The sequence below is a fragment of the Pongo pygmaeus genome, chromosome 1, assembly GCF_028885625.2.
Source record: "Pongo pygmaeus isolate AG05252 chromosome 1, NHGRI_mPonPyg2-v2.0_pri, whole genome shotgun sequence".
NCBI classification, from domain to species: Eukaryota; Metazoa; Chordata; class Mammalia; order Primates; family Hominidae; genus Pongo; species Pongo pygmaeus.
Window position 1 is genome coordinate 168,411,976 of NC_072373.2, and position 25,102 is coordinate 168,437,077.

The following is a 25,102-nucleotide window of genomic DNA, read 5'->3' on the forward strand; positions in this document are numbered from 1 at the left end:
GTATGGCTGCAGAGGACTCAGGAAACTTACAATCACAGTGGAAGGGGAAGCAAACATGTGGCAGGAAGGAGAAGTGCCGAGAAAAGGGGGAAAAGTTCCTTATAAAATCATCAGGTCTTGTGAGAACTCACTCACTATCACAAGAACAGCAGAATGGGGGTAACCACCCCCATGATTCAATTACCTCCCACTGGGTCCCTCCCATGACATATGAGGATTTTGGGAACTACAACTGAAGATGAGATTTGGGTAAGGACATAGCCAAATCATATCACTTATAAAAATTGGAGACTGAACCAGCTAGGAGAATAATACAGGACAGCAAGGCAAAACTAAAGACCTGCCTGAGTGGGTGCTCATGAGCTTCTAATGAGACCAGATACCATGGCTGGTTATTTCTTCAGCCATGCTAGAGACCTGGAATAAGCAGAGCTGCACTTAACTAGGGTGTGATTCTCCCAGACAAGTTCAGTGAAAGGAAAGAGGATCAACAGTAGGAAGCACATGCAAGGGAGGGGTTGGAGCCACCAACCACTGAACTTGAGCAGGCTGAGGAGAAAGTGAGCACATGAGAAGCTGAGGACATAGATGTGTGTGCCTGTGGTATAATATGAAATGTTCTTGTTCTTGTCACAGAGTACCCTTGGAATTTCCTGAGTGACAGGAGTGTCTTTTGCTATGCATTAATAGCCCCTTTCACATCTGAGTTTATGCTACTGAGGTGGCTTGGGGTAGATCCCCTGGATAGCCTCGGGATGGGGCCAGTCACCATAAAGACCAAAGGATTAGAGAATCCCTGCATTCCCCCTACGATCTCCAAGAAGTGAGGGTGGGGGCTAGAGATGAAGCTCTGTAAAAACCCTTGAACAACAAGATTTGATGAGCTTCTGGGTTGTTGAACACGCTGACATGCTGGAAGGGTAGCAAGTGGTACACCCAGAGTGTGGATGCTCTGTGTCCTCCTCCGCATACTTTGCCCTATGCATCTCTTCATCTGGCTGTCCATCTATAACCTTTGTATAACCAGTAAATGTTAAGTGTTTCTCTGAGCTGCCCTAGTAAATTAACAAAATTCAAGGGGAGGGATGTGGGAACCCTGGTTTGTAGCCAGTTGGTCAGAAGTATAGGTGACAACCTACTAAGATTGGCATCTGACCTGGGGGCAATCTTGTGGGACCAAGCCCTTAACTGTGTGATGTAATGCTAGATCCAAGTACATAGTATCGGAATTCAATTAAATTATGACAGTTGGTGTCTGCTGGGGATCTGATACTATCTCCAGATACATAGTATCAGAATTATAAGACATCCAGTCGGGGTCGACCGGAGAACTGTTTAGTGTATGGGGGGAAACCCCTACATATCTGGTCACATCTAGTGTTCTGTTTTGAGTGTGAGAGTAAAGGGAAAAGGTTGGTAAGAATATGGAGAAACTTACACATAGCTGGTGTGAATGTAAAACGGTATAGCCAGACACTCTGGAAAGAGTTTGACAACTCTTTTCAAAACCAAAAGTACAATTATCACAAAACTCAGTAATTGCACCCTTGGGTACTTATCCTACAGAAATGTAGACTTATTTTCACTCAGGAATTTGTACACAAATATTTAGAGCAGATTTATTTGTAATAGTCAATAATTAAAAACTACCCAAGTGTCTTTCAATGGGTGAATGATTAAACAAATTGGTACACCCATATTATGAAATGCCACTGCTATGGTTGGAATTTGTGTCCTTCACAATTCATATCTTGAAATCCTAACCTCTAAGGTGAAGGTATTAGGAGGTAGGTAGGGCCTTTAAGAAGTGATTAGGTCATGAGGGCTCTGCCCTCAAGAATAGGATTAGTGGCCTTATAAAAGAGACCCAAGATAGCTAGCTCATCCCTTCTACTATGTGAGGACACAGAGAGAAGGCACCATCTCTGACCCCCCAGAAAACAGGTCCACACCAGACACTGAATCTGCCAATGCCTTGATCTTGGAGTTCCCAGCCTTCAGAACTATAATGGAATTTCTATGTTTATGGTATTTTGTTTTGGCAGCCTGAATTTCCAAAGACAACTACTCAACAAAAAGGAAGAAAGTGGTAGTTTCTTTGTAGATAGAAGGTCTCACTATGTTGCCCAAGCAAGTCTTGAACTCTTGGACTCAATCCATTCTCTTGCCTCTGCCTCCCAAAGTGCTGGGATTACAGGTGTGAGCCACCTCACCCAGCCATGGGAATGAACTATTAATGTGCACAACAAATTGAATGAACCTCAAGGAGATTACGCTAAGTAAAAAAAGGCAATCTCAAAAAATACATAATGCATAATTGCATTTATGAGACAATTGTGAAATAACGTATTTATAGACATCAAGAAACAGAAAACTGGTTGTCAGAAGTTAGGGATGGGAGAGAAAGGGAAGAGGCAACCAAAAGTGAAGAAGGTGCCTGCTTCTCCTTCCACCATGATTATAAGTTTCCTGAGGCCTCCCCAGCAATGTGGAACTGTGAGTCAATTAAACCTCTGTGTTTTATAAACTATCCACTCTCGGGTATTTCTTCATAGCAGCTGAGAACGGACTAATACAGAAGGGTAATGCAAGGGAGTTTTGTGGTGATGACACAGCTGAGTTTCTCAATTGTGGTGGTGCATATGCAAGGTTTTACATGTGATAAAACATGTGATAGAGCTACAAACACACACACAAATCAATGCATGCATAACTGGTGAAATCTGAATAAACTACGGATTGAGCCAATGTCAATTTCTTGGTGTTGCTATTATAGCATAGTTGTATAAGATATTAAAATTGGAGGTGACTGAGTGAAGGGTACATGGGACTTCCCTGTACACTTCTTTGTAATTTCCTATGAATTTATGATGATTTCAAAATACATTAAGAAAAAATGTAATGCAAAATATTAAAAAATTACGTTACAATAGATCAGCAATCAAAGTAAAAAGTGAATTCATCTCACTTATTTTCTAGATGATTAGATTCAAAAAACAAAATTTAGTTGTATGTTCTTACAAAAAATACAACTAAAACTAAATGAAAAGAATGGTGGAAAAGAAGGAATGAAAAAAGCAAAGTACCGTCTGGGCGCAATGGCTCATGCCTATAATCCCAGCACTTTGGGAGGCTGAGGTGGGCAGATCACCTGAGGTCAGGAGTTCGAGATCAGCCTGACCAACATGGCAAAACCCCGTCTCTACCAAAAAATTCAAAAATTAGCCAAGCATGGTGGTGGGTGCCTGTAATCCTAGCTACTCAGGAGGCTGAGGCAGGAGAATTGCTTGAACCTGGGAGGTGGAGGTTGCAGTGAGCTGAGATTGCGCCACCGCACTCTAGCCTGGGCGACAGAGAGAGACTCCAACTCAAAAAAAAAAAGCAAAGTACCATGTAAATTAATAACTAAAATAAAACAAGGTTACCAATATTAATAAAATAAAATTTAAGGCAAAAAGTAACTAATAGGAATAAAGAAGAAAACTACATAATGTCAAAAGCAAATCACCAACAACAAATCCACTAAATATATGCAGCAAAACCAACAGAATTACAAAGAATAGCAAACAAATCCATAATCACAGTGGGAGACTAACTGAAACTGAGGAAAAAGACCAAAAAAATTAGTAAGAATATGATACTCCTTATTTGTTTATCTAACTGACTATTACTATATGGATGTCAAATAGGCATCTTAGCCTAACATGTCTAAAACATGTCTCCCCAAATCTGTTCCTCCCACAGTCTTCCCCATCTCAGCAAACAGAAATTCCATCTTCGATTCCTCAAGCTGAAAAGCTTTTGAATTATCTTTGCCGCTTTATTCTTTCGCATCCATTCTGTTAGTAAGTCCTATGATTCACCTGCAAAATATACTACAACCTGACTGCTCTCCTCCTGGTCCAGGCCGTCATTTTTTCTCTCCTAAGTTACTGCAACAGCCTTCTGGCTGAGGCCCCTGCTTCCATCCCTGCCCCTGAAGCCAGAACACTCCTTTGAAACAATACTTACTTGCTCATAATTCTCCAGTGACTCCCCACTGCGTTCAGAGGAGAAGACCTTCCAGAGCTTTCAGGATCTACATGATGTGGCTTCCCATCACTCCTCAGCCCTTTTCTCTTACCCCTTCTGGCTTGTTCACGCAATGCTATCATTGCTGGACTTACTGCTGCTCCTTGAACACATCCAGGCAAGTTCTTACCTCGGAGCTTTTGCGTGTTTTTCTTCCTCCATATATCTACATGGCTCACTCTCCCATTTCCTATATTTGTCCCAATATCATCTTCCATAACAAAGCTATTAAAATTGCAACTATTGCTTTCACCATCCCCCCCAACCCCGACGCTCCTTATCCTCCTCCCCTGCTTTATTTTGTTCCCTAGCTACTTATTACAATCTGACATTCTATATATACTTATTTATTTTATTGTCTATTCCCCCATTCCCACTATCATGTAAACACCATAAGGGAAGGGACTTTTGGTCATTTTCTTCATTGCCATAAGTAGTATATTTGAAAATTGTTTTAAATATTGCACAGCACAAATATAACTCAACATTTGTATATACAGAGCAGCTTTTATGTAGTTCTTTAATTTAATCCTTACAATAATGCTATCGATTTTGAATTCTCATTTCCATTTTATCTGAAAACAGAAAATAAGTAGGTCTAATGACTTGTCCAAAAACACATAGAAAATAAAAACGACAGACTCTGACTCCAACCCATGACATCCAGGGCTCTTTGTATTCTATCACAGCTGAAACACCATGATTGACAGTTAGCATCATAAAGAATGAATCAAGAATAAGCAGATTATGGGATTACAGATACCCACCATGGTGTCACCCAATTAACCCTATGCAAAGAAATGTATCACATTCAGACCTCAGGGCATTCTCAGTGGTTTCATGTGCCTTTTTTTTTTTTTTTTTTTTTTCTGCTTTGAGACAAGAGTGTCGTTCTGTCACCCAGGCTGGAGGGCAGTCCAATCTTGGCTCACTGAGACCTCCACCTCCAGGGTTCCAGCGATTCTCCTGTCTCAGCCTCCTGAGTAGCTGGGAATATAGGCACATGCCACTAAGCCCAGCTAATTTTTGCATTTTTAGTAGATGGGGTTTCACCACGTTGGCCAAGCTGCTCTCAAACTCCTGACCTCAAGTGATCTGCCTGCTTCGGCCTCCCAAAGTGCTAGTATTAGAGGCATGAGCCACCGTGCTCGGCCTGATGTGCCTTTAAAACTTAGCGCCCACAAAGCATATCAGGTGCGAATCAATGGATCCTCCCCTCCCCCAATACAGTCTTCAACCTTCCAGGGTCAACTTCTTTCTCTAAACAAGCATAAGTATCCTACTGACACACAATTATAAAATTTAGAGCTTCAAGAAAAAAATTTAGAGCTTGTCAAAGAATGCGGGAGAAGCATAATGCCTACCATCTGCCCTGTTCTATATAGAGCCCTTTGTTAGTTAAAGTGTTTTTTGCAATCAGCTGAAGTTTTTCTTTTATCATTTTATTTGTTTACCCCCACCCCCACTCACTTGAGAAACTCATAAATTGTGTATACAATGTACAAACTAAGGCATATAAATAGAGCACACCAACTGTACACACACGGTCCCCAACACATAAAGAAAAGTCTTCTAGCTAAATGATTATTTCACTGTCTTACCGTATGTTTCCAATAAAAACAGTACTTTAACATCATTTACCTCAAGTATTTTATCTCCAGTTTTAAGTGCATTCGTCTTCCCTGCTGGACTGTCTTCTAAAACTTGTTTGATGAATATACCTTTAAGTTCCTCTCCATTCTTTAGACGTTTTATAACAGTTTGTCCACCAACAATACTGATCCCAAGAGACACATTGGGTTCTCTAAAAATCTCAACACTATATAAAGGAAAAAAGCAAAACTCACTCATCAACAAGTTTAATCTGTTGGACTGTAAGTATTCCATTTGCATCATATCCTTGTGACTCATATAAATTTTTGAAATATATTTTTACAAATGTTATACAAATTATACCTAGTTCCAACATTATGTTATCAATAACTCATAACAAGTGAAAATTTCAGTTCTGAAAAGCATAGATTTCTAGAACAATAAATATAACTCCAAATATTCAGTGAAGATTTAGCTAAGCCCTAATATTCCCATCTCCTATCATAATATATTTTCTGTCATTAGTCCTTTTCATTTACATTCGTAACATTAGCAAAGAATGGACTGAAGAAATAACAAATGGGCAAGACAAAATCAAGAAAGCCACATATGTCATTTCGGCAAAAAGTACAGACTTAGAGAATAAAATAAATTTGCCACTGAGTGGCTCATTGCCCAAGTTGCTTTTCCCAGTCAGCAGGTTTAATTCTGTGGTTTTTTAATCAGAGGAAAGATTTTACATGCTCCTAAGGCCAGAAGGTTTTGTTTTCTTCCTACCCCCATGTCATTATTTACAAGAAAGTATGAAATGAAAACTGCCCACCTCAAAATATAATAGGTTTTGCACTGCAGCCAATAATTAACTCATTAAAAAAGTAACTCAGAAAACAACTCTTAAATGTTTTAAGACAAATTCAGATTTCAATTACAAGAAAAGAACCAGTTTGGGTGGAGGTGGTGGAATTAATAATGGATACGGAATAGAGAGAGCAGCTAAAGGAAGACTTTCATCATCTTAAAGTGCAGCCCTGGTGAGGACTTAAAACTACAGCGACTGGTGATTACTTAAAACTTCCCCCAGATCCAAGGGAAGATGGGTTTTCAACACATTCTGTTAGCACAAACATGGACTCTCCACCAGGGGAGGAAGGTAGAGATAAACTGATATATACTAGAAGCCTCAACTACTGTTACTGTTGTTTACCACAAAAGAAAGCTTTACTGCATTCAAGGCAGCTTTACCTGACTTGCTTAATGACATAGTGATAAACTATACTTGTTAGATGGACATCTAAGTTACTTTCTCTGAAAGAGTATCAAAGATGTTCCTAATATTAGTTATAGTAGTTTTGTTCAGCTAAAAATCTCTAGATAAGACAAAATGAAACTAAAATGTAGGCTAGCTTACAGGTGAATTATCGCAATTTCTCAATCATTAGAGTAAGACTAAATAATGTTCTGTTAAGTTAAAGAAAAGGGCAACTGGTTGTGCTCCTATTGAGAAAGCCAATAATGTCATCCACATACATTCTCGGTGGACCCCAGTGGCTAAAATTTGGAGTTTCTTCTCCTTCGCCTTCTTCTCTCTCAGGTAACTCACTACAGAGGGAGAAAGAAAAAAATACACACAATTTTAAGGCATACTCATTATTAAAGGTCCTTGGAAAGTTTTGAAATTGTAAAATCTATAGGTAGTTAAATGATTCTCAATTTTTAAGTTTTAAAAATATTTACATCAATAAATATGCAAAGCAAAAATATATTGCTTTAATATTCAACTCAACAAATCCCCACCCAGCATTAGAAAATCACAGAATTATTATAAACACTTTTATTAGTGACACTCTAGACGCTAAAAGTTTGTGTTTGATTTGTGCAATTTCAAATTTGTTTCTCTATCAATATCTAAAATGTTATACAATGTATTCCTTAAAACTTGGTGTTGTTTGACCAGCTAAGACACAGAAATCGACATGTATCATATATATCAAGTATAAATCAACATGAACAGGTCAATATGATCCCTCTTTCTAGCCCTAAGTATTTCACCTGTCATTTGTATCCCATGAATATTTTGCGTACTTACATGGAACTTTTCAGTTACTTACATTATCTAATATGATCCTCACTGCTTCCCACCTACCACCACCATATTTTCATCCAGCAAGTTAAGTTAGTATAGAACTACTGAACTGAACATAGTGAAACCCTGTCTCTACAAAAAAAATCAGCTGTGCATGGTGGCACATGCCTGTAGTCCCAGCTACTTGGGAGGCTGAGGCTGGAAGACTGCTTGAGCCTGGAAGGTCAAGACTGCAGTGAGTCATGTTTGTACCACTGCACTTCAGCCTAGGTGACAAAGCAAGACCCTGTCTCAGAATAAAAAAAGAACTGCTGAACTGGATAACGTAAAATGCTGAGTTACAGAGTATTTAGTTATAAGATTAATGCAATAGTGAATAGACAGTGCCGTATATTATCTGGAAGAGAAATCAGGAGTCCTAAGCTCAAGTCTAACTGATACCATGAAATAGGTGTGTGGTTTTGGACCACTAAATGAAATCGGTCTAATGTTGTAAATTGTATTACTCTACACAAAAATCTAGGTACACCTCCTCCATTTCATTTTCATGAAAACCCTTGGCCAGGTGTGGTAGCTCACGGCTGTAATCCCAGTGCTTTGGGAGGCAGGAAGATCACTTGAGCCCAGGAATTCAAGACCAACCTGGACAACATAGTGAGACCCCATCTCTAAAAAAAAAAAAAAATTAGCTGGGCATGATGACACACCTGTAGTCCCAGCTACTGGGGAGGCTGGGGCAGGAGGATCATTTGAGACCAGGAGTTCAAGGCTGTAGTGAGCTATGATCACACCACTATTCTCCAGCCTGGGCAACAGAGCAAGACTCTGTCTCAAAAACAAAAATCCCTCTAACCTGTAAAGTAAGCACAGCAGATCATATTATATTTTACACTGGAGGAACTGAAGCTCGGAGAAGGCTTAAGCATACAATCTCACAACCTTTCTACATGTATCCAAATCTGTTTTAGCCCTAAGTTTCAGTACTCTCATTTTTCTCTGAACTTTCAAGTAAGTCCTATAAAATGCAGCAAAACTCTACCTTCTTGGCCCTCTACAGACTTAGTATCTAGGATAAAACCGTTGTAAGGCCATGTGAAAAGGAGAAGGCTGAAAGGATCTAGACAAGCCAAATATCAGTTAAGAAATTAGGATCGTTACATCTCACCCACTACCAGATGTCTTTCTTACCTTAGCCAGTCTAAGTTTTATTACTGAAAGTATCACAGCATTCAGGGGAAAACAACTCGGCAGACACTTGCTGGTTACTTTCTAATGTCTTTTTCTCCCCTTCTTCCATAAATACATAACCCCTCTTTTATTCTAGGTGGCACTATGCCCAGCTTTGAAAAAAATACATTTTCTGGACTTTCTTTCAGCTAATGGGAACCGTGTGCCACAGTGCTGATCAGTGATATAGAACCAAAAGTCCCTAGATGAGACTTCCAGGAAAACTCATTAAAAGGAAGGAGAATCAGCTGGCAGGAGCCTTTTGCTCTATGCCCTCCCCTTCTTCTTGCCTAGAATTCACAGGTGATAGTGGTGGTAAAACATTCATCTTCAAATCATACAGAAACAATGAGGAGTAAGGCCATACATTAAAGGCAGCAGAGCAGAAAGGACAAGGTATTTAAGACCCTGATGACAACAGCACCACACCATCCTAAGACCACCTTCTTCAGGACTTTTCACATGAAAAAAACTTGCCTTTATTTGGTTAAGCCACACTAAATGGGGTTTCTGTTTATGAGTATGTAACTGTAATCCCTCAATGATACACCCACAATTCCACCAATTCAAGTAAACTGTTTTCACTTTAACCTATCACTTTCTTGTTCTTTGCACCTATACTATATTATCATTAGATAACTGTAATCATAGCACAAACTGTCCTATTTTGATGATCCTATGTAATAATAACAAGGATTAAATTAGATATTAACTGAGGCTCAACCAATATTCATTTCCTCTATAATTTTTTTCACTTGAACTTATAACAAAAATCTACCCACATGGTATCATTATCTTCATCATTTTTTATTTACTAGTACCTTAACAGGCCATCGTATTGATGTAATTTATCTGCTATCTCAATATATTATGAACTTAGATTGTATATTAGTCCATTTGCACACTGTTATAAAGATACTACCTGAGACTGGGTAATTTAAAAAGAAATGAGGTTTAATTGACTAACAGCTTCACATGGCTGGGGAAGCTTCAGGAAACTTACAAACATGGCAGAAGGTAAGGGGAAGGAAGGTATACGTGGCAGCAGGAGAGAGTGCACAGGGGAAACTGCCACTTTTAAATCATCAGATCTCGTGAGAACTCCCTCACTCTCATGAGAACAACATGTGAAAACTTCCCCCATGATCCAATCACCTCCCATCAGGTCCCTCACCTGACACATGGGAAATACAATTTGAGATGAAATTTGGGTGGGTACACGGAGCCAAACCATATCATTCCACCCTGGCCCCTTCCAACTCTCATGTCCTTTTCACATTTCATAAGCAATCATGCCATCCCAACAGTCTCCCAAAGTCTTAACTCATTTTAGCATTAACCCAAAAGTCCAAGTCCAAAGTCTCATCTCAGACAAGGCAAGTCCTTTCCACCTAGAAGCCTGTAAAATCAAAAACAAGTTAGTTATTCCCAAGATACAATGGGGGTACAGGCATTGGGTAAATGTTTTCATTCCTAATTTTCTCCAAATGGGAGAAACTGGCAAAAACAAAGGAGCCACAGGCCCCATGTAAGTCCAAAACCTAATGGGGTAGTCATTAATTTTTTTTTTTTTTTTTTTTGAGATGGAGCCTCCCTCTGTTGCCCAGGATGGAGTGCAGTGGCGCAATCTTGGCTCATTGCAACCTCCACCTCCCAGTTCAAGCGATTCTCCTGACTCAGCCTCCCGAGTAGCTGGGATTTCAAGTGCACACCACCTGGCTAATTTTTGTATTTTTAGTAGAGACAGGGTTTCACCATGATGGTCAGGCTGGTCTCAAACTTCTGACCTCAGGTGATTCGCCTGCCTCAGCCTCCCAAAGTGCTGGGATTATAGGCATCAGCCACCGCCTGGCCACAATCATTAAATCTTAAAGCTCCAAAATGATCTCCCTTGACTCCATGTCTCACATCCAAGAAATGCTGATGCAAGGGGTGGACTCCCAAGGCCTTGGGCAGCTCTGTCCCTGTGGCTCTGCAGGGTACAGCCCCCATGGCTGCTTTCACAAGCTGGAGGTGAGTGCCTACAGCTTTTCCAGCTGCATATGCAAGCTGCCAGTGGAGATACCATTCTGGGGTCTGGAAGATGGTGGCCCTCTTCTCACAGCTCCACAAGGCAGTGCCGCCATGGGGACTCCATTCGGGGGCTTCAACCCAGCATTTTTCCTCTACATTGCCCTGGTAGAGATTCTCCATGAGGGCTCTGCCCCTGAGCTGACTTCTGCCTGGACATCCAGACATTTTCATACATCCTCTGAAATCTAGGCAGAGCTCCCAAAGCTCAACTCTTGTCTTCTGTGTACCCTCAGGCCCAACATCATGTGGATGCCACCAAGGCTTGGGGCTTGCACCCTCTGAAGCAACAGCCCGAGCTGTACCTTGGCCCCTTTTAGCCACAGCTGGAGCTGGAGCAGCTGGAATGCAGGGTACAAAGTCCCAAGGCTACACAGAGTAGCAGGGCCTTGGGCCTGGCCCACAAAACCATTTTTCATTCCTAGGCCTCTGGGACTGTGATGGAAGGGGCTGCCACAAAGATTTCTGACATGCCCTGGAGATATTTTCCCCATTGTCTTGGCTATTAACATTCAGTTCCTTGTTACTTATGCAAATTTCTGCAGCCAGATTGAATTTCTCCCCAGAAAATGGGTTTTTCTTTTCTACCACATGGTCAGGCTGCAAATTTTCTACACCTTTATGCTCTGCTTCTCTTTTAAATATAAGTTCCAATTTCAAACCATCTCTTTGTGAACACAAGCCAGGTCACCTCTTCAATGCTTTGCTGCTTAGAAATTTCTTCTGCCAGATACCCTAAATCATCTCTCTCAAGTTCAAAGTTCCACAGATCTCTAAGGCAGGGGCAAAATGCTGCCAGTCTTTTTGCTAAAGCATAGCAAGGGTAACCTTTGCTCCACTTCCCAATAAATTCCTCATCTCCATCTGAGACCAACTCAGCCTGGACTTCATTGTCCGTATCACTATCAGCATTTGGTCAAAAGTATCCAACAAGTCTCTAGGAAGTTCCAAACTTTCCCACATCTTCCTTTCAGCTTCTGAGCCCTCCAAATCATTCCAACCTCTGCCTGTTAGCCAGTTCCAAAGTCGCTTCTACATTTTCAGGTTATCTTTATAGCAGTACTCCACTCTGCTGGGACCAATTCTATTAGTCCACTGTCACACTGTATAAAGATACTACCTGAGACTGGGTAATTTATAAAGAAAAGAGGTTTAATTTACTCAAAGTTCCACATGGCTGGTGAGGCCTCAGGAAACTTACAATCATGGCGGAAGGCAAAGGGGAAGCAAGGCACATCTTATATGTTGGCAGGAAAGAGACAGTGTAGGGGAAACTGCCACTTTTACATCATCAGATCTTGTGAGAACTCCCTCACTATCATGAGAACAGCATGGGGAAACCGCCCCCATGATCCAATCACCTCCCACGAGGACCCTCCCCTGACACATGGGGATTACAATTTGAGATGAGATTTGGGTAGAGACACAGAGCCAAACCATATCAGATTGTACTTTGTCTTTTATAATATGGACATTACTGCAAGGAATATCTTCATGCTCTGCTGTACTTTAGAATTCTCTGGTTTTTTTTTTTTTTTTTTTTTTTTTTTTTTTATGAGATAGAGTTTTGCTCTTGTTGCCCAGGCTGGAGTGCAATGGTGCAATCTTGGCTCACTGCAACCTCCACCTCCCAGGTTCAAGCTATTCTCCTGCCTCAGCCTCCCGAGTAGCTGGGATTACAGGCATGTACCACCATGCCTGGCTAATTTTATATTTTTAGTAGAGATGGGGTTTCTCTATGTTGGCCAGGCTGGTCTTGAACTCTTGACCTCAGGTGATCTGCCCGCCTCAGCCTCCCAAAGTGCTGGGATTACAGGCATGAGCCACGTGCCCAGCCTTCTGTTAAATATTAATTGAAATAAGATTCAAAACAAAACCTTAAACAATACAAACCTTCCTCCTCTCCATTTTCCACTTTCCTGTACCCCAAATCATATAGGCATTAAGGAAAAAAAAGGCAAGCATTTCACCATGACACCTTTATGCTATCATTATAGGCAATAACTTCTTTTTTTTTCTCTCATTTTGTTGTTTTGCTTTTTGAGCAGAGTTTCACTCTGTTACCCAGGCTGGAGTGCAGTGGCACAATCACAGCTCACTGCAGCCTCACCAGGTAGCTGGGACCACAGGCATGCACTACCATGCCCGGCTAATTTTTTTACCTTTTGTAGATACAGGGTCTCATTATGTTGCCCAGACTGGTTTCAAACACCTGGACTCAAGCAATCCTCCTGCCTCAGCCTCCCAAAGTGTTGGGATCATGGGCATGAGCCACCACACCTGGCCTAAATTCTTTAATCGGGGGAAAAAAAACACCCTAAAATAGAAGGGAAACCAACCTTCAACAAACAGTATGGGCTATTTGTTTCTTAATTTTAAAAAGTAAAAACTAAAAATTTCCTAAATTGCCAACTCTCACATACAATTTAGGAGAAGGGGTGGGGGAAACCACTCTATCTAGAATATGAACAATTTTAGATTTCTTTGACAAAGTATGTCACAAAATGATTAGTCTGTTGGAAGAAACTCAGAGCATATTACCTTTCTTCTAGGTTTTAGTATACACACATTTTATTCAGATGAGTTCATACCTAACGAGAGATAAAACTTGTGAAAGCTTATCTAGATAGTGTGAGTAGTTTCAGAAATACAGTCACAGGAGATGAGCAATTAAACAAATTAATGTAGTCACTTTATACTGATGAACACATGTACCTTTTAACCCAAATTTAAATTTAACTGAGAAAGTGAAATATTCTTACCGTACATATTAAGATGTAAATTTGCACAAACATATTTGAAACTTTAACAAGGAATTCCTAACCTAAAATTTTATAATTTGCACTGTGATTAAGTATGATCAATAGCTCAATCAGTTAGAAACTCAACTTAATCTTAAAATCTTAAAATAACAGAACTTTCCAAACCTACAGAACATACAACACCAAGAGTGAAACCTAATCTAAACTATGGACTCTGGGTGAAGATGATGTGTCAGTTTATCAATATTATCAATTGTAACAAACGTGCCACCCTGGTGGGCGATATTGACAATAGGTGAGGCTATGCATGTGGGGGTAGGGGGTATCCTCGTTGTACCTTCTTCTCAATTTTGCTGTTAACCAAAAACTGCTTTAAAGAAATAAAGTCTTAAAAATGAACTGAACTTTTGCCTCTTACATTCAACCAGAGATTTATAACCAAACTTTTCCCCAAAGGAATTAACCATCCAATCGAAACAATGTGTTTTATTTCAGGCCTTTATCACAAATGCCTAGTTATAATTCTTTACAGATTTGGGGGGGGGGGTGGAGATAGAGTACCCCATGAGCAAACAAGTGGATATTAATGTTAAGACTTCTTCATGATACACAAACTCTTTGCAAATAAAATGTTCATCATACAAAATCTGATGACTCCAGACAGCCAAGGTGACCCTTCCTCTTCAGTAGTACTTAATTTCACATAAAATTTCTATATACTAAGCAGTATGAAGGTCAAGTAAACTCAGCACCCAAAAATGATGGAAGCGGGGAGAGCTCTAATTGTGATTAAGTAATCTCACGATGTTTTTTCCTCTTTAAATACACATTCTATATGGCAATATTCTATGATATACCACAGGGAATATGAGTAACTGGAACCAAAAAGAATGGGCACTAGTGTTTTCTAAACTAGTAGGGTTATTTGTACAGATGTTCCACCATGATTTTGAAGTTGCAGAGCAAATTATTACCTGACACCAGTATATGAAGAATTAGGCATTCCCTTGCATTAACATTCAGACATTGTCCTGACTAAAAGAAGGTAGACATAAAAAAAGTACCTACTGTATGACTACATGTACACGTGTTCTAGAACAGGAAAAACTAATTTACAGTGTTAGAAATAAGATTAGTGGTTGCCTGGTGCAAGACACACAAAGGGGCAGGAGGACTTTCTGGGCGATGGAAATGTTCCTTATCTTCATTGGAGTGTATATAACATGAATGTATACATATCTTAGTAGGCTGTACCTTAAAATGTGTGCATTTTATTAATATGTAAAATTATGTTTAAGAGCTTCCTTAAGAAACAGAAGTTCAAGCCATACAGGGTAAGTTGCTTCCAGAACATTACGTCTCTTCTGGCCTTCTGTAGAGCCTGAATTAGTAATCAAAGATGTAATTATATTTTCAAAGGCATCAGTGTAGCATTTCTATGTACCTCTTGTCCTAGTTGTTCACATTCGCCTTCATCCGCAGTGTGGGCCACCGCTGCAACAGCACTGTAAGAACCTAGAAATGTCACGTGCTCGAGGCCATAGACTCCCACAAATACCCCCTTTTTTCTCCCAACTCACACTCCAGAGTAGCCCTCTCTCTGAAATGCAAATATTCATTCTCTCCCTTTTCCTCCATCTCCTTCTGATGTTCTGAATTTACACGTAAGTTTTGGCAGTTTAATTCAAATGTAAACCTATTAAATATCCACCATTTATGTAGAAAGCACTAAATGCCAGGCACTGTGTTGGGAGCTTAAAATATCACATTAACTTAGTTAATCCTTTACCCAACTATGACACCTAGCCTCCTATTTCTCCTCCCACTATTCCTAACAAAGTGTCCAATACCTGAAGCCATTTCTACTCATTTGCATCCTATTACATCTATAACATGATTTTTTTTCCATTTTAAATGTCTTTCTTCTAAAGTTCACCATCCTCCCAGACATCAGCTTCTGACACATTGCTTTACTGTGATTTGATCCTATTACATTTTTTTTTTTTTTGTTAATCAACAACCTCCTTGAGTCTTTTAATAAACCCAGCAACAATGAATACTACCCTGGGTATATGTCAGGACCCATGAGCCTATCATTGTCACTGCCACCAACATCACTGCACACCTTCTATTAAACATTTACTATTGGCAAGGCTGTTATATTAAGCCTGTTAAATGCATCCTTTCCCAGCTTTATTGACTTTTAGTTGACAACTAAAATTGTATAAATGTTTTACATGCACTTTAAAAAAAATAATAGGCCAGGTGCTATGGCTCACACTTGTAATCCCAGCACTTTGGGAGGCCAAGGTGGGAGGACTGCTTGAGGCCAGGAGTTTAGACCAGCCTGGGTAACATAGTGAGATCTTATCTCCACAGAAAATAAAAAAATTAGCCAGTCATGGTGGCAGGTGCCTGTGATCCCAGCTACTTCGGAGGCTGAGGTGGGAGGATTGCTGAACCTGGGAGGTCAAGGCTGCAGTGAGCTGTGATCACACCACTGCACTCCAGACTGGGTGACAAAGCAAGAACTTGTCTCAAAGAAGAAGAAGAAGAAAAAAAAAAAAACCAATAAAAATAGCGACCAGGTCTCACTGTGTTTGCCAGGCTGGAATGCAGCGGTGTAATCATAGCTTGCTATAACCTCGAACTGCTGGGCTCAAGAGATCCTCCCGCCTAGGCCCCCAGAGTAGTTAGGACTACAGGCATGCACCAACATATCAGGCTTACTTTTTATTTTTTTGTAGCAGCAGGTTTTCACTATGTTGCCCAGGCTCGTCTTGAACTCCTGGCCTCAAGCGATTCTCCCACCTTGGCCACATAAAGTGCTGGGATTACAGGCGTGAGCCACCATGCTTGGCCTGTATGAATTCTTATTCAATCCACAGAACTACCTGCTTTACAGGTGAGAAAAGATAGATACAAAGGAAACCCTTTCAGGGTCATACAGGTATAAACAGCAGAAGAAAGATATGAACATCACTCATAATACATCCACACCCCAGACCTCCTAATGTCTGAGAAATATCCATGTCCCCCCTAGGGGCACCCATTGGTCTTTAAACAGCCAAAAATAACCGAGATGAGGAAGAAAAAGACTGAAACCAGGCGAGGTCTGAAAACACAATCTCAAGTGACCTTAGGAACAAAGAAGGATACAGCAGTCCCCTCCACTCAGCTAAGGTTTTGCTTTCTGCAGTTTTGCTTTCCTTGGTATCAGTTAGCTGTGGTCAACTGCAGTAATGGCAAAAATCTTAAATGGAAAATTTCAGAAATAAACAATTCATAGGTTTTAAATTGCATGCCATTCAGAGTAGCATGATGAAATATCTTGCTGTCCAGCATGGGATGTGAATCATCTCTTTGCCCAGCATATCCATACGCTATATATGCTGCCTGCGCAGAAGTCACTCAGTAGCCATCTCAGTTATCAGATCAACTGCTGCAGTACTGATCTATTTGATTACTAGTTATTGTTGTTAATCTCTTACTGTATGTAATTTATAAATTAAACTTCATCATAGGTATGTACGTACAGAAAAGACATAGTATATACAGGGCTTGGTACTGTCTGTGGTTTCAGGCACCCAGTGGGGTTCTTGGAACATATCCCTTGAAGATAAGAAGGGACTACTGTGCTCTGAACCAGAACACCTGAATTCCTTCCACAGAATTATACCCTGCCTGCCCACAGTCCCCTTTCTAGAGATCTCTCCTTTCAAGGGGCACCTGACCTCTTAATACCAGTCCTACCTCCTAAGGTAAGGAGAAGTTAGTGCAAAAGTGCACTGTAGATAAAACATCACAACCATTAGATACTTACCCTTGGTGCACTCACACGCACGTAGACACACAACTCTGCTGGGTCGTACACAAAAATTAATCCAAGGAAGAAACTGTAAAATACCATTTAGCTCTTCATGACACCCTGATTATCTGAAAGACTATCATCTAAAATAATCTATGCATTACTCAGGCAGGCTCCTGAGTGGCAATAAATACTCACCTATGAACCTAACTCCATGGGGCATACCCTTAAAGATTAAAAGAAGGAATATGATTTACAGGAACTCTTCTGGAACCTGCTGGGATTTAAATATACCCTAAATCTCCAATAGCAAGCCAAAAAAACAACTTTCAGGTGCAAGATTAATCTCCTAAGACAAGGTTAGGTTGGAGTCCTTAAATGCCCGTGCCTGCATAAGAAATCAGCTTGTCAAATACTCATTTTGAAAGAAAAAGCAATGCGATAAGAACAAAGTATATCTTCCCTCTCTGAAGCTGGGGTCAAATTGAGTAAGAACAACTGATGCTCCACTTCCTCTTCTGTCCAAGAAAGGAAGGGTGGACTTAGAAGTTTGCTTAGATCTTTTCTGATTCTTCACATTCTACAGTTACAATTCTATAGTTTAGAGAAGCAGTCTCATTTCTGCATTCTTCTGCCAGATTCAACTATTCACACTAAGCAAAAGAGAAATTTAAAAAACAATGGAAAAATAATTTGAACACTTTGGGAGGCTGAGGCAGGCAGATTGCTTAAGCCCAGGAGTTTCAGACCAGCCTGGCCAACACGGCGAAACACCATCTCTACGAAAAGAAAAAAAAAAAGTACAAAAATTAGCCATGCTTGGTGGCACATGCCTGCAGTCCCAGCTACTCAGGAGGCTGAGGTGGGAGGATGGTGTGAACCTGGGAAGTGGAGGTTGCAGTGAGCTGAGATGGTGCCACTGCACTCCAACCTGGGCAACAGAGTAAGACCCTGTCTCAAAAATAAAAAGAAGGAAAAAATTTTGACTAAATAAAAAGCCATAAAATATGTTTCTAACTTCTCCACTTCCAGGCATCTGTCCTAAGGAAACAAATCCATTGCTTATTTATCACTGTGCGTTCCCCCAAATCTGCACTGGATATCACATTAGGAAACCGGGCCCAGCAGCACTCTCCCTCTGCACACCGGCCTGGTTTTTGCAGAGTAGAAAAGCTGTTGGGCCTTTCTGTATCCCTTCCTTCCACTCAGATATGGGCTATGCAGAAGCAGAGAGAACAACTTTTGATGAAGTTTCTATCTAAAACTCTGGGTAAAATTTCAGGTTGCTGAACAGAGAAATGCATATCATCTAAATCTAAGATATCTCCCATGTCAACACAAAAATCACACTTGGATTAAGGTTTTAATAAAAATGTTTAAAGCCAATTAAGCCCACCTTATCTCTCATCCCTGTTATGTTTTGCCGAAAGCTCCAACTCCTTTGTGCACTTTTTATCTCCCTACTCACAATGCCACACCTTTCTGGGTTTTCCTTCAAATGTGCTTCCTTTGTCACGCCGCAGCCCAAGACCTGCCATGCACATCATCCATCATGCTGCATGGAATCTGCTAGAATTATAAACAAACTATCCACACTCTGACCTCTGCACTGAACGTTCTCTGAACCTCCTCTACAACAGCTCTGGTTCTCAGCCAAGTATACCACACTCAAGTGGGTGAAGCTCATTCTCTCACTCCCTGGGGCATTGGAAAAAGAGGGTAATATTTTTCAAAACTCCCTACCACTAGGTGGTTACTCTCCTACCACTCTTTCAAAAGCTAATCTCTGCTCCAACACCTCTCCTTTTAATGCCTACTTTATTAGCACTTCATCACTCTTAGTAGTAAATAATCTTCTCCCTAAGTGACAGAAACAAACAAACATCATCATTGGACAAGAATCTCTTTGGATTCCTGCTCTCAAGCTATAAAAAATACCTACATCCAGACCTTCCTTTCCTTCCTGGCACCTATCTCAGTGGAGGAGGTAAGCTTCCTCCTATCAAACTATCCAAGGTGATTCCAAGTGTGCAATGTCCTCTTCTCCCTCCACCATCTCCACAGACTATATTTAATCACCCCCTTTATGGCATCTGCACATTCCACAAGCAAAGAAAATTCTCTTCAGTTTGATATACATACGAATGTAGTAATATATAATATAAATGTTGTATGTCTCATATACATTATATATATACATATATATATATTTTCCCCTTGCCTTGATACATTAATACCGTCTAGTTATCTAAGTAACATTTTTTTTTTTTTTTTTTGAGACAGGGTCTTGCTGTGTCACCCAGGCTGGAGTGCAGTGGCACATTTATAGCTCACTGCCGCATCAACCTTTCAGCCTTAAACAGTCTTCCCACCTCAGCCTCCCTAGGAGCTGGGACTACCGGTGTATGCTATCACAACAGGCTAATTTTTTTTTGAGATGCGGTCTTGCTCTGTTGCCCAGGCTGGAGTGCAGTGGCACGATCTCAGCTCACTGCAACCTCCACCTCCCAGGTTCAAGTGATTCTCCTGCCTCAGCCACCAGAGTAGCTGGGTTTACAGGCACACACCACCATGCCTGGCTAATTTTTGTATTTTTAGTAGAGACGAGGTTTCACCATGTTGGCCAGACTAGTCTCGAACTCCTGACCTCAGGTTATCCTCCCACCTCGGCCTCCCAAAGTGCTGGGATTACAGGCATGAGCCACCAGGCCCAGCCCATGACCAGGATTTTCAAAACACTAGTCAGCTCTTTCTGTGTCCAATTTTTAACCTTGTGTTCAATTCTCAATACACAACTCTCTGAAATCTACTCTACTAACAATGCTCAATGCTTACCAAGGGCATCCATGTGGCCAAGCCCTGGGAAAACTTCTCTGTCTTATCTACATTGACCTTATTAGCATGTGAACATAGTCTGTGAGGACCCTTTTGTTAAAATGTTCTCTTCCTTTGATTTCTAAGTCAACATCTAGTTCACTAATTTTCTCCTACCTTTTGTTCATTCCAGCTTACCCCTTTCTTCCTCTGTTCATGCCTTAAGTATTGCTGTTTTCCAGGACTCCAATCTTGACCCTATGCTTGCCTTATTGTTTAAGCTTCGTGTTGATGACCATTCAAATCCAAGAGTTTCACCTAGGCTTAATCTTGCCCCCAATTACCCATGTCCAGAAAGACCTCAACACTAATTCCCAGACCCACATATCTAATTGATTCCATTTAACTTTGTTGTTCTATGGCTACTTTAACCATCAACATGTTCCAAACTGAACTCATCATTTTCCCTTCCAACCCGTTCATGCTCCTATAATATTATATTGAAGCACTAATTTCTCATATCTATCTAGTTTCCTAGTCCAAAAACACAGGTCATCCTCAACTACCCGCTTTTACACTCAACATGTAATGAGTCAAGGGATTTCTGTAGATTTCCTCACTCTTAAATTGGTCTTCTTTTAATTTGTCCTCAAGTGCATTTGCTTGAGTTGTTAAACTCTGAATTAACCTCCCATTCTCTAAGCAGACACTCTATGTAATCAATTTTGTGCACCACTGCAAGATACAAAATTGTACATATCGCAAAATTTTAAGTATATGAAATTCTCATAGTAATTGTCAAATATAGTGGATTTTATTCATCATATTTTTCTGTATTTTCCAAATGTTCTACCAAAATCATGCATTTTTTAAGCAAAAATAAAAAACACACTATTTTATAATGTGAAAACAAAGAGAAATGATATCATACCATGTATCAGTGGCATATCTAGAAGACAACACTCCTGTGTATGCTGAGGCCTTGGAAATAACTCGCGTCGCTTGGTGTTGATATAAAGGCAAATCTTCTTGCTCCCTACTTTGAGTCACAACAGGAAGGTCAATGAGCAAGCTAGGACCTTGGACATCATTCGGGATCATGCCTGAAGAGCAAATCCAGATGACAGTGAACACAAGAGGCACTCATTCTCCTTCAGTCATTCAACAACTAGGTATGGGCACCTACTATGGGAGGGGACTCTTTCAGGTAGGAGACTGAAAATATTAAAGTAAATAAATAAAGGTTTTAATATATCAGATGATGATAAGTACAATGGTGAAAAATAAAGAAGGAAGGAATACAGGAATTGTTCAACAGAAGTCAGTTACAATTTTCAGTGGCCTCACTGAAAAAAATGACATTTATGCAATATTAATATTACTAAAAAATCTAATCTTACTATACATTTTCTCTTATCAACTTAAGCTTTCCTAAAAAGTACTCTGACATTTCACTGATTTAAAAAAAAAAAAAAATCTCCACAGAATAACAAATAAACCATATTAAATCACTTCTATTTTTAAAAGGGTTTTGATTATAAATTTCAGAATTCTTTTACATTCTTTTTTTTTTTTTTTTTTTTTTTTTTTTTAAGAGACGGAGTCTCTCTCTGTTGCCCAGGCTGCAGTACAGTGGCGTGATCTTGGCTCACTGCAACCTCCACCTCCCGGATTCGTGCAGTTCTCCCTGCCCCAGCCTCCTGAGTAGCTGGGACTACAGGTGTGGTGTTACATGTAAAAATATAATAATTTTTGTATTTTTAGTAGAGACAGGGTTTCGTCATGTTGGCCAGGCTGGTCTCGAACTCCTGACCTCAGGTGATCCACCTGCCTCGGCCTTCCAAAGTGCTGAGATTACAGGCGTGAGCCGCCACACCTGGCCTATACTTGTTCATTTAATTCTCACATCAAACTATGAGTTAGAAAGAAAAGACACTATCAACCATATTTTACAGATAGGAAAACTGAGGTTAAGAAATTTTGCCAATTTTTTACCAGCAGGTAAAGGGTACAGATTGCCATAATTTATTTAAATATTTACAACAAACTTCCTAACAAGTAATTCTGATTTCTACTTAGAAAGGTTCACATAATAAGCTTGAGAAGTATGGTGGGGACAACATTTTTGGACTTTACTTCTTATGTTCTTCCCTAGTTGTTGGTAGCATATCATACAATTATCATGTTAAGAAATTAAAAGCTAGTATCTTCTCCTTATATTTGCCCAAATAAACTACAGAAAGCTCCTTTAGTCTCACCACAATAGATCATATGTTGAAACATGTATATATAGTAAGCACAGTATAACTATCATATATAGACGTGTGTGGGTATGTCCACATATATGGTCTATACACATCCTCACACACACACACTATAAAAAGATAATGCATGAGGTATAATATATAGGATTCAACACCATGCTTATCTATGGAGAGGAAGTTAAGCTGTGTTATAATGGTTTATTGTTTAAAACAGAATATTGGCCAGGTGCAGATGCTCATGCCTGTAAACCCAGCACTCTGGGAGATTGAGGCAGATGGACTCCTTGAGCACAAGAATTCAAGACCAGCTTGGGCAACATGGCGAAACTCCATTAGCCAGGCTTGGTGGAGCACGCCTGTAATCTCAGCTACTCAGAAGGCTGAGGCAGGAGGATCACTAGAGTCCGAGAGGATGATCACAGTGAGGAGTGATGTTGCCACTGTACTCTAGCCTGGGCAACAGAGTGAGACCTTGTATCAAAAACAAAAACAAAAAGAAAAAGAAACCCAGAAGATTTGGGGTTGAGGGAGAAAGCTGAGATGACCCAGTTATGAGGGTAGACAAGTAGCGTTTCATACAAACTGGAAAAATTTGGAAGACTATAAACCAAATTGTGATTACCTCTGCAGACAATTTTTTATTTCTACTTTTTGTTTATCTGCATTATCTTATTTATCCTCCAGGAACACACTTACTTGTTTTTTGTCACCAAGCATATAACCTCCTTAAGAACTTTGCATTTCTTGTTCTCTCAGCCATATCCCAAATGTTTTGACACAGGGCTGGCTTACTTTACTCACGTGTCAGTCAAATGTTACCCTACTAAAACAGTCAGCCGGACCACTCCATATAAAATAGGCCTCCTCCTCAAACATTCTCTATTTCTTTTACTGCTTTATTTTCCCTCATGAACCCTATCATATTATACATTAATTTGTTATTGTCTGCCCCCACCAGAACGTGGGCCAACTTTATTTGGTTCACTGCTCCACTCTCATGACCCCCAGAGCAGCGCTCTTATACAGAAAGCACCCGGCAAATATTTCTGAACAGGTAAATACGGTACTTGCTTAATACACCAACCAACAATGAGTTTTTAAGCTTAAAAAATAATGAGTATACTGTTTTCCAAAGCAGAAAAACAAAGAACTCTACAGCTAATGTTATGATTAGAATGGAAGTCGCATCTACTGTGCATCCCATGGTCCATTCTACGGAACAAGTGTATCTTTGATAATCTCGTAAAGGAGCTTTGAGACTTCTGATTAAACACCTTCAGTGATTTGGGAATGCCATTTATTCAAATTATATAAATGGGGGGCCTAAAATAATTGTGCTTGATCAAACAAGGTAAATGGAGAGCCTAAAGAGCGGGCTGGGTGCGGTAGCTCACACCTGTAATCCCAGCACTTTGGAAGGCCAAGGTGGGTGGATCACCTGAGGTCAGGAGTTCGAGACCAGCCTGGACAACATGGTGAAACCCCGTCTCTACTAAAAATACAAAAATTAGCCAGGCGTGGTGGCACACACCTGTAATCCCAGCTACTCAGGTGGCTGAGGCACGATAATCTCTTGAACCTGGGAGGCGGAGGTTGCACTGAGCCGACATCATGCCACTGCACTTCCAGCCTGAGCGACAGAGCAAGACTCTGTCTCAAAAAAAAAAAAAAAAACTGTTTTAACTGTGGTTCATGGATCCTGGGAAGCTGCCCCCATAGGCCCCAGGATAAGGCTTCTGAATTTGACCAAATTCAGGGTCCTCCCCGGCACACAAGGTCCCCACAGCTGTGCTCTCCTGAATGTCTCCGCTACCTGCCTTATGTATTCTTCACTCTGCACTGAGCTGTTTTGCTAAACTCTTCCAAACATGATGCTTTTCTCTGTCTGTAATTCTAGAAAATAGAGAACAACAAATGGTGCCTTAGGTTTCCCAATGCATTGCACAGTACCTTGTAGATAGATTTTATTTTATTTTTGAGAAAAGGTCTTGCCTGGTCATCCAGGCTGGAGTGCAGTGGTGCAACCTCGGCTCACTGCAAACTCTGCCTCCCAGGTTCAAGCAATTCTCCTGCCTCAGGCAACTGCGTAGCTGAGATTACAGGTGTGTGCCACCATGCCCGGCTAATTTTTGTATTTTTAGTAGAGACAGGGTTTTTGTCATGTTGGCCAGGCTGGTCTTGAACTCCTGACCTCAAGTGATCTGCCTGCCTTGGCCTCCCAAAGTGTTGGGATTAGAGGCATGAGCCACTGTGCTGGCCAAAACAGTTTTTCCTGCAATGTATTTGTTTGAACACCGTGTTCTTGGAAGAAAAAATATTTAAAATACCACACATTATGTGATTAAAGTATGACTGAAAGCTTAAACACGTGTAAGATGATAAAATACTATTGTACTGGGTTGAGTAATAA

The 25,102-nt window shown here is 40.4% G+C and overlaps 1 protein-coding gene across 9 annotated transcripts in view; it reads right to left on the reverse strand.

The window, feature by feature from the left end:
• Positions 1–25,102, reverse strand: part of PATJ (PATJ crumbs cell polarity complex component) — a 424,767-nt gene that overhangs the window by 254,239 nt on the left and 145,426 nt on the right. For all 9 annotated transcript variants that reach the window (XM_054484672.2, XM_054484719.2, XM_054484700.2 and 6 more), the window contains 3 exons: positions 21,360–21,531; positions 7,192–7,263; positions 5,713–5,890 (listed from right to left, as the gene is read on the reverse strand). In XM_054484672.2, the coding sequence (XP_054340647.1) occupies positions 5,713–5,890; positions 7,192–7,263; positions 21,360–21,531 (422 nt within the window). The remainder of the gene's footprint in view (positions 1–5,712; positions 5,891–7,191; positions 7,264–21,359; positions 21,532–25,102) is intronic.